Below are 17,243 nucleotides of genomic sequence, written 5' to 3' on the forward strand. Positions count from 1 at the left end.
GCGAATGTATTTTTTTTTAAAAAATCATTTTCGAACTTCCTTTTTAGATTATTCATCCTTTTTAGGGTCAATATTCCTGCTTTTATTTTTATCCGATATTTTCAAGTTGAATTTTATTATCGAATATTTTAATATAATATTTTTTCAATTGATTGGTAGATTGACGAAAATAGAATTTTCAAAATATAGACGATTTTTCCAAAGATAATCACCTATTGAGGCTTCTTTTCTAGAAAGGACGTAAACTATGTGTTTATAATACAACTCTTGGTCTGAAAATCAACAATATAATTTTGCTGAGTACTCGATTTCTTTTTTCTTACTTTATTCTGTTTCAAGTAAGTTTCGATAGTATTTGGACTTTTTCCAACTATTTTCAAAGCGGCGACTTTTCTTCTAAATATTGCAACAAAATGACACTTTTGGTTTGAATTGCAACTTTTCGATTTTTAAAGTGGGAGAAATAAGTAGTCAAATCTCTCAAAAATTATTTTTTAATAACTGAGAGATAATTACATTTTTTAAATATATAATTCAGTTTTTTTAAATAATTTTGAAGAATTTTAATTGTTAATTTTGAAAATAATTTAATTCTCAAAATTTTAATGCATGGAGAAATAATAAATATTATATTTTGTAAAAGTATATTATAAATTGGAGAAAAAATGCGACAAAGCAAAATTTTGATTAAAAAAATACAAAATTTAAAATATATTCTGAAATTTAGTAAATTTATATTAAAATGTAATTAATATTTTTAAAATAAAAATAAAATAATAAATAAAATAAAATTTTTAAATTTCACACAAGATTTTTTAAAGTTTAGTATTTTTTATATCAAAACTTCGCTTTGTCGCATTTTTTCCTGAAATTGTAAACTACTTTTTACAAAATTTAATATTTATGAAAATTAGCTTCAAAATTTTTAATAAAAAATTTTTCAAAAAATTGATTAGTTATTTGAGTTGTCCAAAAATTAAATTAAATTCTGGAACTGAAAATTATTAAAAATAAATTATTTTTAATAATTTTCAGTTTCAATTTTAAGACTTCAAAAAATCTAAATCCATTATTAATGGATTTAGATTTTTTGAAGTCTTATAAAAAATTTTAAAAGATAATTAAATTATAAAAAGGATTACAGTTTCAGTCTATTGTTATTTTTTGAAAATATTTAAATTTTTTCAGAAAACAGAAAATAAAATTTGAAAGTTTTAATTCTTGTGGAAAAATAAATAACAAGTATTTAAATATTAATTTAACAAAATTATTTTAGTTTCAAATTAATTTCAGTTTAGAAATTATTACTGAAAAAAATTAAATTTTTAGAATTCATAAAAAATTCTGAATTTTTGTGTCTTTTTTATTTGCCTCATAAACTGTGAAATTACCACGAATTCTATAAGATAAAACAATTTATTTTAAATAATTTAATTCTTTAAGAACTATCATAAAAATATTACTTATAAATTATTTAATGATTAATTTAATATAATTTAATTTTACTTAAGTATTTCAAAATTAATTGAATTTTCAGAAAGTTGCGTTTACAATTTTTATAAATAGATAAACTTCAAAAAAGGTTTTAATTAAAAATTTTAAAAAGTTTCAAATTTAAATGAATTTAATTAGAAATTTTAAAGAACTTGGATTTCTTGGCGCAAAATTTCAATTATTTTCATAAAAAATAAAATTCTTTTTCGAAATTCAATTATTTTCATAAATAATAAAATTCATCGCGGAATTTAAATTATTTTTAGTAGAAATTTAATCGAATTCCTCGAAAAATGTAATTATTTTTAAAAATTTTATAGAATTCGTCAAAAAAGAATTCAATATTTTAAAAAGTTGTTGATAAAATTTATCAGAATTCAATTTTGAGATAAATTTTCAATTATTCAATAAATTATTAATTTTTTTATTTAAATAATTGAATTTTCGTAGAATTTTCTAAAAATTTAATTTTATTTAAGATTTTAGATAAATTTTATAGATATTATTCGAACAGAAACATTACTTAAAAATTAAATATACTATTAATAATATTCGAATACAATATTAGATTACAGTTTTTAATCAGGGGTCGTCCATATACCTCATGGACACTTTTGGGAGGGGGGGGGGTGTTAAAAAGTTAGAAAATGTCCATGATCCAATGTATTTTTGTGTCCACAAGGGGGGGGGGGGTAAAAAATCTTTGAAAAACTGTCCACGTGGTATATGGACGACCCCTCAGATATTTAAATACTTAATTAGAATTTGCATTTTACAATAATCATTGTTAGTTTAAAGTTTGAATTAACTGAAATTTAATTAAAAATTTTGAAACTAACTTACCAATCGAGAAACTTGTTTATCAACCGAGAATAAGGTAGGAATGTGAACATTTCAAATTAATTAAAAAATTCCGTTTTTTCCATTTCGTCGACACTATAAATCTTATGTAATTGCTGAAAAGATTTGTTTACAAATTCATGCCAATTATTGCTGAAACTAAAACAAGTTTGGTTTTCATTATTTCGATTTTTCCTTCGTCAGTTTCGTCAGTTTATATCCTGGATCCTAATTGTTTAATTGTTCCACAATATGTTGAATTAATAGTATAGAAAAAAAAAGAATTTTAGACAAAAAAAGTTCCTTCTTTTTCTAAAGTCAAAACAAAATACTCGAAAGGAATATTTTTTTTTAAACCCTTCGAAAAAATGTAACCAATAATTAATTTAAAAAAAAAATTGTTAAAATTTTTTTGTAAATAAAAAAGAGAAAACTTTCACAAATCTCATTTTTGTATACAGTGAGAAATAGTTGCAGTGTTGTGCTATTGACCAAGGACGATTATTCAATGGTTACATGGCACGGATAGCACGATCATGCCTTTGCGTGCTGATTTCTTATCGACTATCGCAAGATATTTTTCATGCTTTATGTCTGTTACACTTGAATCAAGTGCGTAAAAGATTTGAGGTGTTTCATCATTATGGGATAAAGGGATTAATAAAATTGTCAAAGTTGAGCCATATTTTGTCGCGAGTAAATTAAACACTATAAATATTAAATAAGTAAATAATGCTAAATCTCATGTGTTTTTAAATGTAAAAAATAATTCTTTAGAAATTGCAATATTTTAGATTATTACCATGGTAACATCGACAATTGAAGCTGTCTCGGTTTTTCAAATTGAAATTATTTCTGGGAAAACAAATTTTTGTCCTCTCTTTTCTCTATGTGTATATACATATACAGCAAAGAATGCTGTGCCTCTATATGTATATTATGTAAAGTCGCGAGAAATCAGTAAAAAGAGATGTGTTTATTATCAGAGGGAAATGATTCGACTGGGATTCCCTGAAATATCAAAAGACCTCGACAAGAAATGAGCAAGTGCAAGCAAGTGTGCCACGAAGGGTATACAACCGTGTCTTTTCCTTTTGATAATATGTGTTTGTGTGTATAAGGTCCAGATAGTCAGTAGTGGCTCAATTCTTTTTTTTTCTATGAGCCGAAAATTTATTTTCACGCGTGTCTTCGCAACAAATATAATTTTCTTAATTTTCAATTCTACTAATTTTCACAAACAAAAATTTATTCTCTATATTTGATTTTTAATAACACTCATCGAAAATTGCGTTTTGGAAAAATTTTCCAACAAAAAAGTATTTCTTTAAAAAATAAAATTTGAATAAATGGAATAAATAGAATAAATTAACCTCCAAGTTTCTTTCAAGTACTTACGTCTTACCTTTTCAGTAAAAATATTTAAAGTTATTAAATTAAATATTAAATATTGAATTATGTAATTGTAACATGATTTAAATTTCGTTTCCAGTCAAAGGTTAGTTTAGAAGAAACGTAAAAGGGGGGAAAGTGTTTTAAAAGGGTTGGAAATGCCCCCCTGATTATTCCGCTACTGGCGCAGTATTTGCAAGACATCGCACGGTTATGTTCAAAAAAATGACTCACAACTCTGGACGTTGCTGAATTTTTCCTAGTTGGTGTATATATATAATAAAGGTAAGTCTCTAGTGAGCACACATGTGTTATTATTCAAATAAAGTTTTAGAAAATTAGAAGGCTCAAAAACAATGGAATGATGTTGCAAGAATTGAAAAAATTCTATCTCAACACGTGTTCCAACCGTTTGATTATGGCCCTTGAGAGACAATCTTCCAGAAGATAACTCTCTCTCTCCCAAGCCTGCTCCCAAGTGTAATTTTAATGTCCGGTGTATAAGTGAAAAGTGTGCGTCACCAATATACGCGATAGTGGAAAAAAAATAAAAAGGTAAGAGACCGTTCTCCGCATACCATAGGAAAATGCTGATTTCGAATGGCAAAGTAGAAGTGAACTTTAATGGTAGAGATAAGAGACGAGAGAGAGGAAAAAAAAGGCGCAAGGGGAAATTAAAATTTGCCGCGGTTTCGTAGTTGAGTGCCGGCCCCGAATTTCGCGCTAGTGTCGCGGCTACTGTTAAAGTTATAGCGGCGACTGCCCAGAAAGCATTGAGCCACGGCATGTGCCTTTCTGTGTCGGCCATTTTGTAGTTTCCTTGAGAAATTGTGTTGAGTCGATTCTTCTTATCGGTAAGGATTTAACGAAATTAACGAGCGCCGCTTTTCGCATCGATGCGAGCTGCATAAAAGTACGCTCGCGCGTACTCCTGCCGGAGGGATTTTGACTCGTGGGAGCGAATTAAGGGTGCGTTTCCGCTCACGGGCCCGTGTTCTTTGCCTGGCCTCACGATCTTTTTAAGACTCGTGCACGAGCCAGTAGGCGAAGCTGCCGCCAGCATCCACTGTAAAAGTTGTTTCAGGTTCGTAAAACGGCAATCACCCCGTCCGATGAGCTCGTTAACATTGATTTTGGGACTTCGGAGTCCTGTTAAAACGGTTGTCAATCGTGTGGGGCTGCGTGCGCGATCGTTGCTGGCCCGGCCAATGTCTCACTCTATATTTGGCTAGTCGCATCCAACATATTGCATATCTTGCCCTTTCAAAATTCTCACTTTGCACCGCGCGTCTGCCACTTTAGAGCTCCGTTAATGGGACTTAGTGAAACGTGCAAAAACGAGCCCTCATCCTTTTCCATACGGTGTGTCCTTTTTGCTGGAGAGCGACTCCTAGCATGTGGTGTACTTGAATGCAGAAACCTCGTTTCCTAACATGTCGCATTGTTACGCGAAATATAATTTCCCTCGTCTCCACTGACACCGGTGATAGACAAAAAAAAATTTTCTTTTGTTCGCATTCAATCACGGGTTTTTTTAATTGTGAATCTGCCAATCGCTAAAAAGATATCAGAATAGGTCTCGTGTGCTTTGCTCATCTAACGCACCCCTGGTGAGAGAAATGGACGGAGAACGATCGGCCCCTTGAAACTACTCCTGACTTCCATCTGGACTCATCTCTCACTTTCGAGTATTGTATTTCTCAATTTGCATGCCCTAATCAATTACCTTCCTTCAGATTTGCAGATTGCATCAGCTAAGTACTCCATTTTAGCAATATTGTTAAGTGACATTCCCACCAAACCCACTATCTCTCTCTCTCAACATAACCACAAATTTACACTTTTTTCATTCTCACCTATCGAACTAATTTTACAACGAAAACTTGATATACAAAATACATTTTAAAAATATTCTCTTTTCGAAATTTCTCTATTTTTTTTTTTAATCAATCATAATTATTCCATCTAATAAATGTATTTTTTTCCCTGACGAAAAAATTATGTATAATGCATTTGTCACAGTGACTTTTCAATGCATCAAACATACCGATTCTAAAAATACTTTTCTTTTTCCTGATATTACACAAATTGTAAAATTATCTAAATTTCGATTCGAAATTTTTAGTTGAAATGAAAAGCAATCTTTTTCTCTAAATTAAGTACTTCAATCTTAAGTTATTTTAATAATTATAAATTTCTTTTAAAGGGAAATTTTCAATCAAGTGTAAAAAAATTGTTTCTTTGAATTTACATGTTATTTACATAAATGAACTGTGTACTGTAAGTAACAGTGTTTTAATATATTCGTTTGCTAATTTTGTTAAATTACAGAAAAATGAATTTTGACATTTTAGTTTTTCAGAAATTTGATTTTGAAAAATGGATTTCGAACACCAATTTTATTTATCATTTTTTTACAATTGAATTGTAAATTAACTTGTAATTATAAAATGATAAATAAAATAATTGTAAATTGAATTGTAATTATAAAATGATAAATAAAATTGGCCAATTGGAAAATGAATTGTAAGAATAAGATAGTTTGTAAGAAGCGGGAATGAAAGAAGTAAATAAATGTCTGTGGGAAGACGGTGAGTAATTGAATTTGTTGTTTCGCAGGGCACGTGTACATGAATGGGGACATTGCCAAGCTCCCACCAGGGGCGGTTTACACAGCCACCCCTGAAACACTCAGCATGGTTGGAGGTGCTTCCGGTTTAGATTACGGCGTCATGAACGGTGGACCAAGTGGAGGAGAATTAATGCTCGACGCGGGTGTAGGCACCTTGGAACCTGCACCTCAACTTGCCATGGGTATGGGAGGTGCCGTTGGATACAGTCCAGTAGATATCACTAATATTGGCGAAGTCTCCGCACCAACCAGTCAAATGGCCGACCTTTCCGTGTCGGGAATACCTCTAGAACAACTTAAACAGATGCTCTCTTCTCAGCTTGAATATTACTTCTCCAGGTACATTTTCTTTCATTGTAGACAATGACGACAATTTCAAACACAACAATTAAAATTAAAACACTTTCGCCACATGTCAATAAAGTCAGGGAAATTAGGAAAATTCAGACTTTTTTCGACTTATTTTCAAAAATTGCAACTTTTTCTACTTTTCTTTCAAACATTGAAACAAAATACAACCAGGGTGTCTACTAACCAGGAAAACTGGAAAATAGCCGGGAATTTAATTTGACCGGGAATAAGCCAGGAATTTTATGCCAAACCGGGAATTTTTTCACCAAATTCAGGCTTCACAGTCTGTCCCCTATTTCCCAAAAAGTCCCCCTTTTTTTTAATTATGGCCCCTAAACGTACCCTATTTTAAAAATTTCCCCTATTTTTTCTTTTATCTTTTAATGATGAATTCACACCAAATTTAGCAAAGTGCCGTTGAAACTTTCAATTGGAAACTTTTGTTTTGAAAATTATTTTCATAAATAACATTTAATTCGTCGCAGAACATCAATTATTTTCAATAATTTTTAAGTAATTCTGCAAACGAATTTTTAATTAAATTCTTTTCCAAAATTCAATTATTTTGATAAATATCAAAATTCTTCTCATGAATTCAATTATTGTCAAAAATTTTAATTAAATTCTTGGCAAAATTTCAATTATTTAACCAAAATTTAATAAAATACTTTGCACGAATTCAATTATTTCTATAAATCTTAATGAGTATCTCGTCAAGAATTCAATTATTTTTATAAATAGCAAAATTTTTCGCCAAAAACTCAATTATTTTCAAAAATTTAAATAAAATTCTTTGCAATATTTCAATTATTTTTAAAAGTTTTTCGCAATTCAATGTTTTTAAATATCTACTATTTTCATAAAATCTATTAATAGATTTAATTATAGAAAAAACTTGTTGATACAATTCTACGAAAAGATTCAATTATTTTCATAAATAATAAAATTTCATTTACGAATTCAATTATTTTCATCGAAGAATTTCAAATATTTTTAATACAATTTTAAATAAATTCCTTGAAAAATCAATTATTATTAAAAATTTTATTAAAACTTGAAGAAAGAATTCAATTTTAAGAAACATTGAATTATTCAATAAAACAATAAAATTCGTTGCAATAATTCAAATATTTTCATAAATAATATTTAATTCGTCGCAGAAAATCAATTATTTTCAAACATTTTTAAGTAATTTTGCAAAAGAATTCAATTAGCTTGATAAACAACAAAATCGCATAAATTCTTCCTGTAAAATTAATTATTCTAAGGAATTTTAATAAAATTCTTTTCCAAAATTCAATTATTTTGATAAATATCAATATTCATCACAAGAATTTAATTCTTTTGAAAAGTAATAAAATACTTTGGAGAAATTAAATTATTTTCAAATTTTTTTAAAAATTCTCGTCAAGAATTAAATTATCTTTATAAATAGATAGGGAAATTCTTCTCAAGAATTAAATTATTTTCAAAAATTTTAATAAAATTGTTTGCATGAATGCAATTATTTTTAATACAATTTTAATCGAATTCCTCGAAAAATGTAATTATTCTTAAAAATTTTATTAAAATTCGGTGAAAGAATTCAATTATTTCTAGAAACTGTAAAAAAATTCTTGTTAAGAATTTAATTATTTACATAAATAGCAAAATTCTTCAGATTTACTAAATTTTTTTGAATATTATTTTTTTTCAAATTTTCTTCACAAAAATTCAAGTATTTTCATAAATTTACATAAAATTCTTCGAAAAATACAGTAATGTTCAAAATTTTTTTAAAATTTTTATCAAAATTTCAATTATCTTTATAAATAATTAAATTGTTTTTCACAATTCAATTATTTTCATAAATAATAACATTCTTTGGAAAGATTCCATTACTTTTATAAATAGTAATATTCTTTGCAGAAATTCAATTAGTATCAATACATTTTAATAAAATTGAATTAATCAAATTATAAACTATAATTATGAACAGACAAGATTATTTTAAAAAATTGAAAAAATTCTTTGTTTAATTTAATTATTTCTCAAATTTTTAATTAAAATTAATAAAAAAAAACATTTTTTTGCAAAAATTTAAAGACACTCGTCAAAAGAATTTAATTATTCATAAAAAACTCTAATGAAAATTTTGAAAGCCATTTGTAGATTTATTTAAGTTCGAAATCAAATAAATTTAAATTTGATAAGAAAAAAACCACACCCTGACCAAGATTTTTAGTAAAAAAGTGTAACTTACTTCAGGGCTCGAACTAGGTCTGTAAATTTGCTTGAAGTCCGTAAAAGTCAGTTTTTTAAAAAAAAAAATGTCCGTAAAGTCCATAATTTGATTAAGAAAAAATAAAAAGTTCGTAAATTGTACAATATAATTTGGAGAATTTTTGAGAAATTACAAATGATTGCAGAAATTCAATTATTTTCAAAAGTAATAAAATTCTTTGCAGATAGTTAATTATGTTCAAAAATTTTTAAAAATTCTCGTCAAAATTTCAAATATTATCTTTAGAAATAATTAAATTCTTCTCCGAAATTGAATTATTTTCAAAAATTTTCCTCAATTCAATGATTTTTAATATCTACTCTTTTAATAAAATTTTCTAAAAAAAATTCAATTATTTAAACAAAATTTAATAAAATTTTATACAAACCTTTAATATTATTTTTATAAAATAATAAAAATTTTAAAGGAATTCAATTATTTACAAAATTTGATTTAAAAATGTATTTCAGTTAAAATTTTAGATTATAATTAAATTTTAGAAGCATTAGAACAATTAAAATGTTTAAAAATCTGAATTTTTTGTATTTTTATAACTAACAATTTTGTGGAATTAATTTTTTTCAGAAAGTTTAATTACGGATTTTTAAAAAAAAATTTTTTTGAAGTTTTTATTTTCTAATGTATATTTAATTGAAGAATTTACGAATAATTTAAATTTTGTAAAATTAAATTGTTAAAAAATGAGTTTGAAAATTCTCAAAGAGCTTTTTCAAAAAATTTTAAAAATAATGCATTTACAGAAAGATTTTAGTTAAAAACACGAAAAAAAATTTAATTTTAGAAAAGTTACAAATTATTGCAAAAATTAAATATTGTTCAAAAATAATTAAAATTCTTCTTATGGATTCAATTATTTTCACAGATAATAAAACTCATCGCAGAATTTTAATTATTTTTAATACAATTTTAATCCAATTGCTCGAAAAATGTAAACATTCTTAAAATTTTTTATTAGAATTTGTTAAAGGAATTCAATTATTTAAAACTTTGTTGATGATAAATTATGGGAATTATTATGAGAATTAAATTTTAAGAAACATTCAATTATTCAATAAATTATTAACTTTTTTATTTAAATAATTGAATTCTCGTAGAATTTTCTAATAAAAATTGACTTAAAAATGAATTTTAGTTAGATAATAATTGAATATTAAAAGTATTATAGCTGGAATGTTTAGAAATAATTGAATTTTAAAAAGGTTTCAAATTAAAATTGCGAACAAATGAACTTGAAAATTCAAAAGAACTTTTTCAAAAAATTATTAAAAATAATTGCTTTAAAGAAGAACTTTTAGTTATGAGAAAATAATGACTTTATCACTCGGTCATCTTTAATTATTATAAGTTGTTGAATTGTTGAATTTCAAAAAGGATTGAGTTTGAAATTTTTGAAAGTCCTATGGAAAAAGAGTAATGATTTAATATTTATTTAAAAATGAAGTAAATGATGTTTTCGACTAATTTTACAATTATAGAAATTTGTAAATAAATGTTGTAATAGTTATAAAATTAAATTTTTGTGTCAACCCTGAGAGTGGTTGCAGGTAAAAAGAAACTCAAATTAAAAAAATACCGTCTGAGAAATAAAACTTTGTAATTAATTAAAAGAGAAATAATCAGGCTTGAACCGTTAGAAAGTAAAATTACAATCAGTTAATGTGCAGTCGTTCCAATGCCCCTGAAAAAAATTGAACTTCAAAATATTATTTTCAAACTAGAATTTATTTATTTATTTTTTTTTTTGTAAATGAACGTTTATTCTTTAAACCGTTTGTTTGTCTCATAAACTATGACAATATCACCAATTCTAATACAAAACCTTCAAACTTTTTTTTTTAATTCTGACTAGAACGAATTTTTTCATATTATTTAATTATTTCAAAAGTTTTAGTGTAATTATCTTGAGAAATAACAAAATTGTTTACAAAAATTCAATTATTCTTAGGAATTTAAAAGAAATTCTTTACAAAATTCGATTATTTTCATAAAAATGATAAAATTTCATTTAGGAATTCAATTATTTTCATCGCAGAATTTTCAATATTTTTAATACAATTTTATATAAATTTAAATTTAAGAAACATTCCATTATTCAATAAAATAATAAAATTCGATGGAATAATTCAATTATTTTCATAAATAACTTTTCATTCCTCACAGGAAATCAATTATTTTCAAAAATTTTTAAGTAATTTTGCAAAAGAATTCAATTATCTTGATAAACAACAAAGTTTTCCACATAAAATCAATTATTTTAAAGAATTTTAATAAAATTCTTTTTCAAAATTCAATTATTTCGATAAATATTAAAATTCATCGTAAGAATTCAATTCCTTTAAAAACTAATAAAATACTTTCAGAAAATTAAATTCTTTTTAAATTTTCTTAAAAATTCTCGTTAAAAATTAAATTACCTTTTTTTAAAAATAAATAGCGAAAATCTTCTCAAGAATTAAATTATTGACAGAAATTTTAATAATCAGGGTGACTAACGGTCAGGGAAGTTAGGGAAGTCAGGGAAAAGTCAAGGGATTTTTTTGGTCAGGGAAAAGTCAGGGAATGTCAGAGAATTTAATTGAAAGCCAGGGAAATTTCTAAAAATTTATACAAAAATTAAAATTTTTTTAATTTAACAAAACTTAGAAGATTTTTATTATTGTTTCTTTCTATCATAAATTTTAAAGAAATTCGGTTTTTTGAATAATTTTAAATTTTTAAAGAGCCCAAAAATAGTAAAGCTAAATGCCATAAAAGAGAAGAAAAAATGTTACATTTTAAGAAATTCGGTTTTTCGAATTTTTGATAATTTTTAATAATTTTAGATTTTTTACCAAAGGACAGAGACTATTAAATAAGTAAAGTGTTTTTGAAGAGCCCAAAAATAATGAAGCTAAATACCATAAAAGAGAAGGAAAATTATTGAATAAATTATTTATTTTTGTATTAAAATAATTGAATTCTCGTAGAATTTTCTAGTAAAAATTGATTTAAAAATAAAATAATTTTAGTTCAAATTTTCGATAATAATTAAATATTAAAAGCATTTGGTACTATCATTAGATAATAATTTTTTGTTAAATAAGTAAATAGTAAATAGTCAGGGAATTTTTTTCTAAATCCTTGCTGGACACCCTGATAAAATAATAATGTTGTGGGGAGAAAAATTGAAATTAACCAAAAAAAGTTTAGAATATTTGTTGTGTACAGCCAAGTCATGAAAAATATTTTTGTCATTATTATTATTTGTAACAAAAGTAAAATAAAAAAATATAAATTGCTTGAAATTGACGAGAGTTATTTAAATAAAGAATAAAAGTGTGATGTAATTTTTACATTATCTCCTACCTGTATGACTGAAAAAAAATGTTCTTTTTCTTTATTTCAGAGAGAATTTAGCGAATGATACATATTTATTATCTCAAATGGATAATGATCAATATGTACCAATATGGACAGTAGCAAACTTTAATCAAGTGAAAAAATTGACGAAGGATATTAAATTAATAACTGAGGTGCTGCGAGAGTCTCCTAACGTTCAAGTAGACGAGGAGGGTCAAAAAGTCAGGCCCAATCACAAACGTTGTATAGTTATCTTAAGAGAAATTCCTGATAACACTCCTTTAGAGGATGTAAAGGTCAGTTTTTCCAAATATTTCTTATTAGTATTTTTTTTTTTTGTAATTGCCAAACTGAACTTAAAGGTGGTCAAGTAAATGAGGTGTGTTTATTAATATTTATTGTCATTGCAGAATTTATTCTCAGGAGAAGGATGTCCTAGGTTTATTTCGTGTGAATTTGCACATAATAGCTCCTGGTATGTTACCTTCGAGTCCGACGAAGATGCTCAAAAAGCCTATAGGTTTCTACGCGAGGAAGTCAGAGAGTTTCAGGTAAGAGCAATTTTCTTATTTTCATCTTATTTAAAAATGTTCTATAAAGTTGAAATTATTATTATAATATTAATTATTATTACTAATAGTTTTTTCTAGAAAAACAAAAATTCTAATACAAAACTTTCAATTTTTTCCATGACAATAATTTCTTTTTTAAATAACTTAATTCTTGAAGAACTATCATAAGAATTATTACTTAGAAATTATTTAATGAATAATTTTATTTATACACTTCAAAATTAAATGAATTTTAAAATAGTTACGTTGACAATTATTATAAATAGATGAACTTTAAAACATTTTAATTTCAAATTAAAATGAAAATTCAAAATTTAATTTTGAATGAATTTCATTAGAAATTCTAAAGAATTAAAATTTTTGCAAAAATTTTTAAAATTTAAATTATTCTGAAATTAGTTAAATTTTTTTAATGTATTTATTGAATTAATTATTAAAAATAAAGAAATTAACGAGGAAATTTAGTTAAAAACACTTAAAAAATTTGAACTTTGAAGAAGTTTTAAATGATTGCAAAAATTCAATTATTTTCAAAAGTAATAAAATTCTTTGCAGAAATTCAATTATAATAAAAAATTTTAAGAAATTCTTGTCAAAATTTCAATTCTCTTTATAAATAATAAAATTCTTCTTCAAAATTCAATTATTTTCAAAAAATTTTAATAAAATTTTTGGCAAAATTTCAATTATTTGCAAAAATTTTCCTAAATTCAATGATATTCAATATCTATTTGAATAAAATTTTCCAAAAGAATTGAATTATTTAAAAAAAAAAAATTTATTAAAATTCTACGCAAACGTTTAATTATTTTCATAAATAATAAAATAATTTCACAGGAATTCTATGATTTACAAATATTTTATAAATTTCTTCGCTATAATTCCATTATTATCACAAATAATCAAACTCATCGCAGAATTTCAATTATTTTTTATGCAATTTTAAATTAATTCCTCGAAAAATGCAATTATTTTTAAAAAATTTATATTTAATTCTTCAAAAGAATTCAATTATTTTAAAAAATTTTGATATAATTTGTTTTTGAGAATTTAAAAATATTGTTTTCAATGAAATTCTTCGTAACAATTCAAATATTTTCAAAAAATTGTAATAAAATTCTGCGTAGAAATTTTATTAATTTCGAAATTGAATTATTTTTAATATTTAGTATTTAAATAGAATCTCCCAAAAGAATTCAATGATTTAAAAAGAAATTTTAATAAAATTCGTCTCAAGAACTTAATTATTTATTTTCAATTCATCAATAAATTATTTATTTTTGTATTTAAATGATTGAATTCTCGTAGAATTTTCTAATAAAACTTAATTTAGAAAGTAATTTCAGTTAAAGTTTCAGATAATAATTGAATTTTGGAGAATTTACTAATATTTGCAATTTTTAGAAACAATTGAATTTTGTAAAGGTTTCAAATTAAAATCTTTGAAAATCTAAATTTTTCATACTTTTAATTATTAAAAATTCTATGGAGCTAATTTTCTTCAAAAAACTTAATCGAAAATTTTTAAAATTATTTCAAGTTTTTTTTTTATAATGTATATTTAAGGGCATTTGAACCTTGATGACGTCACACATGCTTTGCACAAAGTGTAACGTCATCAAGGTTCAAATGCCCTTAATTGAGGAATTTCCGAATACAGTAGAACCTCGATTATCCGAGGTAATGTGGGGAAGAGGTACCTCGGATAATCGAAAACTCGGATAACACGGAACCAATGAAAATTTAAAAATTTTAAATTATTTTTCATGTGTTTAAAGTGTTAGAATAATATTAAATGACAAAAATGGACGAAATTTTAAATGCAATGATCACAAATAGTGGTTTTGTAAAATTTATTTTCCAAATTTAGTCGCTCGATCCGTTTTATCCGAGTTATTCCGCATTATCCGAGCATGTTTAGTGCCTCGGATAATCCGGAATCTCGGATAATCGAGGCTCGGATAACCGAGGTTCTACTGTAATCAAAATTTCACGTAAAATTGAATTGTAAACAAATGGATTTGAAAATTCTCGAGAAGAACTTTTTCAAAAATTATTAAAAACTAGCAACAATTCGAGCGCTAAAGCGCGCGGCTAACTTCTTGTTTACTTTTTTTTTAAAAAAAGTAGAAATTTTAAAAATAATAGAGTTTAAAAATCTTTATTTCAAATTTTTATTGAAAACACTAAAAAAAATTCAATTTTTGGAGAAATTAAAAATAATTGCAGAAATTCTATTATCTTCAAAAGTAATAAAATTCTTCCCAAAATTCAATTATTTTCAAACAATTTTAAAAAAATTCTCTTCAAAATCCCAATTATCTTTATAAATAACAAAATTCTTCACCAAAGTTCAATTATTTCCAAAAATGTCATTAAAAAATCTTGTCCTAATTTCAATTATTTTCAAAAAATTTTTTTCATTTCAATGATTTTCAATATCTACTATTTTAATAAAATTTTACGCAAACATTTAATTATTTTCATAAATAATTAAAATTTCACAGGAATTCAATTATTTACAAATTTTTTTTTTATAAATTTCTTCTCAATAATTCAATTATTTTCATAAAATATAATTAAAAATTCTAGAATTTCGACTTATTTTAGAAAATTACGACTTTTTCAACTTTTCTTCCGAATATTGCAATAAGTTTTAGTATAAAATGCAACTTTAATTTTAACTTCTTTATTATAATTTTTTTAAAATTAATTAATAACTTAAAAAATTTGGGACAGTTAGAATCATTATAAAGAACTGAATTTTTGTATTTAAATAATAAATCTGTTTATATTGTGGCCTTGGGTCCTTTGGACCCAAGGTCACAATATAAATAGATTTATTTGACAAAAATTAAGATCCTGAAAATATTCAAAGTTGTATTTAAATAATTGAATTCTCTAAGAACTTTCGAAAAATTATTAAAAATAATTGATTTCGAGAAGAAGTTTGATTAAAAATTGTAGAAAATAATTGAATTTTAAGAGAATTAAAATTGTAATTTTTAAAAGTTGTAAATTTCAGAAGGTTTTAATTAGAAATTTTTAAAATTTTATTCCCGTATAAAAACAAGCAAGAAGTATTTAAATATTTATTTAACGAAATTATTCAAGTTTTAAATAATTAAATTTAGAAATCAGTGAAAGATGAGAAAGAATAAAAAATAAAATTTTTGTGATGACACTGAATGAAATAAACGACTTTTTTCTATTTTAAATCGACTAAAGCGACTTTTTTTTGCACCTTAAAGTCGATCCGAGGCCTGCCGATGTGAACTTATTTTATATTGATAACTTCTATTAGAAAAAAATTTGATATCTTTTTGTAAGTGGCTTTTTATAAAATTCTACGTGTAGAATAAATAAATAAATATAAAGGAACAAGAGTGGTTATGATATTTTGCATTTGTTTCTTAGGGGAAGCCAATTATGGCGCGCATCAAGGCTAAACCAATGAACAGGCTACCGATGCCGACAGTGTCTGGAGTTGGCGGAATTAAGAATGGATATCGAACTCCACCTCAACCAGCGCCAGTCTACGATCCTGGAACTTATCAGCCAAGCCAGCAGCGTTTCATGTACACAAATGGCACCACGATGCCACAAACCACAATGCCGCCATATGCCAATCAAGTTCACGTTTACGTGAGTAATAATTCAAAATTTATTTTGGAAAATTTAAAGAAATAATAATTCATTTAATATAACTTTACTTATTTTGTTTTCATCATTTTTAGCATCAACCGTTTTACCCAGCCGGAATGATGCCTTGGGGAGCAGCAAGTCCGGCTTATTTCGATGTAACGAGTATGTTCACTATGAATGGAATCACTCCTCACGCCACGTACAAACCACACAATACAAGATATAATCAAAGAAGCAGGTAATTTCATTCATTGTCATTAAAAACTATTTCAGGCTTTAAAGTAACGGAATTTTTTACTGTTTTCAACAATGATACATTTTCACCACTCTGTTTTTTTAAAAGTTAAACAAATGACAATTCAAGAACTTTATTCTTTTATTTATTTAATTATTTTAGTTCAGGATAAAAAAACGGCTCTTGGCATATATTTTGAATATAACATTTTGTTATAATTTTCTAAACACGTTGCTTCCATTTAGAGATAAAAAACTCTATAATTAAGAATCAAAACTAAAAAGTCACGTTTTTCAATTTTTCATATTTTCTGTGTGAGAGTAATTTTTAAACATGCTACATACTTGAAAGATATTTTCAAACTAAATATTTTTTGTTCAAAAGAATAAAAAATATTCTTTTGAAGAATATTTTTCTAATATTCTTCAAAATATTACTTATTTCACTTATTTTTTCTAA

General features: G+C 25.0%; 1 protein-coding gene across 5 annotated transcripts in view; it reads left to right on the top strand.

Annotated features, from left to right (window-relative positions):
• The first annotated feature begins 3,863 nt into the window (after nucleotides 1-3,863).
• LOC122502524 (la-related protein Larp4B) overlaps nucleotides 3,864-17,243 on the top strand; it is a 30,399-nt gene continuing 17,019 nt past the window's right edge. For 2 of the 5 annotated variants that reach the window (XM_043612629.1, XM_043612633.1), the window contains exons 1-6: nucleotides 3,864-4,011; nucleotides 6,346-6,697; nucleotides 12,379-12,628; nucleotides 12,743-12,883; nucleotides 16,322-16,549; nucleotides 16,642-16,787. In XM_043612629.1, the coding sequence (XP_043468564.1) occupies nucleotides 6,357-6,697; nucleotides 12,379-12,628; nucleotides 12,743-12,883; nucleotides 16,322-16,549; nucleotides 16,642-16,787 (1,106 nt within the window). In that variant the 5' untranslated portion in view covers nucleotides 3,864-4,011; nucleotides 6,346-6,356. Of the gene's footprint in view, nucleotides 4,012-4,447; nucleotides 4,581-4,670; nucleotides 4,811-4,910; nucleotides 5,415-6,345; nucleotides 6,698-12,378; nucleotides 12,629-12,742; nucleotides 12,884-16,321; nucleotides 16,550-16,641; nucleotides 16,788-17,243 lie in introns of those variants that run through there. The other 3 variants (XM_043612630.1, XM_043612631.1, XM_043612632.1) reach the window with 3 other exon arrangements.

This window comes from Leptopilina heterotoma, unplaced genomic scaffold (assembly GCF_015476425.1).
Source record: "Leptopilina heterotoma isolate Lh14 unplaced genomic scaffold, ASM1547642v1 Lhet_232, whole genome shotgun sequence".
Lineage (NCBI taxonomy): Eukaryota > Metazoa > Arthropoda > Insecta > Hymenoptera > Figitidae > Leptopilina > Leptopilina heterotoma.